This window comes from Perkinsus marinus, assembly GCF_000006405.1.
Source record: "Perkinsus marinus ATCC 50983 genomic scaffold scf_1104296953054, whole genome shotgun sequence".
NCBI classification, from domain to species: Eukaryota; Perkinsozoa; order Perkinsida; family Perkinsidae; genus Perkinsus; species Perkinsus marinus.
Genome location: NW_003208637.1, coordinates 1 through 1221, shown reverse-complemented (window position 1 = coordinate 1221; position 1221 = coordinate 1). Strand labels below are relative to the sequence as shown.

The window sequence follows — 1221 nt, the reverse complement described above, 5'->3', positions numbered from 1 at the left end:
TTTTCTTCTCTGGAGAGCTCCACGGCAATGAACGTGTCGGACGAATACGCTTATTGCGATGTGTCGGAGTTGGCAAGAAGATACTACTCGGGAGAGCTCAAGCGGAGAGTACCAAGGAGGTCCGATGGTACTAGTGATAATTCTTCGGGAAATAGTCGCCAAATATGGTAGATCTAATCCATATCGTACATAGTATAGCTCTATTGATATGAATATAGATTTCATTTTTACCATACATGATGTCGTTTATTTATGTGCTTAAGTGAGCTACTCCATTCTCTGCAGGTTGATCGATAGTCGGAGTACGTATATTATACCCATGGCCAACGCGTATGGGTACTATCATAGTGTTCGTTATGAGAAGATACGTCAGCGCGATGCCAACCGGGACTTTCCCTATCAACAGAGGAGTTGCATGGCGACTATCACGGCGAGAGTCATCAATGAGCTTTTTCGGAGGTAACTTTGGAGATCTTTTGAAGTGGAGTATTCACGTCCTTAGGCATCTATTCCAGTTGTCTGTTACTTTCCACGGTGGAGTGAAGGTGCTCTCTTATGCATGGGGTAGCAACAACCATATCAAGGCGGGGAAGAGTACTAATGCACCGGACCTAGCAGCTATAGTGGACGTGGCAACTCTAATGCGAGTAGGCCGCCGAGCATGTCCCTCAGGCTTGAAGTGTCTGTGTTTGTAGGACTCTGCTGGTCGTACCGCTGCGGGGGATTTCTGGTACCCCATGGGTACCATGACCGACACAGTGTACGCCGTAGATGGAGGCATGGAGGTAGTTACCGGAGATGGGTTTCCTCCTTATGTCGAATAATGAGCGTTTTGGGTTGGCTGAGAATAGTTACTCGAAGGCTATTAGATGATATGCCTGATAGTCTCGGTGTAGGACTGGTCGTACGGTGCTGGCTTCGAGGAGGACCCCGATCCGATCAATCAGTGTGAGCCGCCCACATACGGTGGATATCCCCGAGATCGGACAAACTACTCTGAGTTCAAGAACATCAGGTTAGAACACAGCAGCTTGTATGCTTTACATCAGCCTAGTAGGTCCGTCACCTACCTTGTGGAGATGTCCTCTGACCACACCCCTAGCGCCGATACGTTGGGTAACAAGGAGGAGATGTGGACCGAGAAGACTGAGAATGGTAGTAGCGAATGACGATTATGGTGACCTTCTTTTCAGGTAATCATATTAATCGGAATGCCCATTT

At 47.9% G+C, this 1221-nt stretch overlaps 1 protein-coding gene across 1 annotated transcript; it reads left to right on the top strand.

The window, feature by feature from the left end:
• Window positions 1-319: 319 nt before the first annotated feature.
• On the top strand, window positions 320-1015 carry Pmar_PMAR020901 (hypothetical protein; the record flags this gene model as incomplete). The annotated part of the gene is made up of 4 exons (XM_002776666.1): window positions 320-459; window positions 503-647; window positions 696-785; window positions 897-1015. Coding segments are annotated over 4 exons (494 nt in total), but the record flags the coding sequence as incomplete, so codon positions are not given.
• Window positions 1016-1221: the final 206 nt, after the last annotated feature.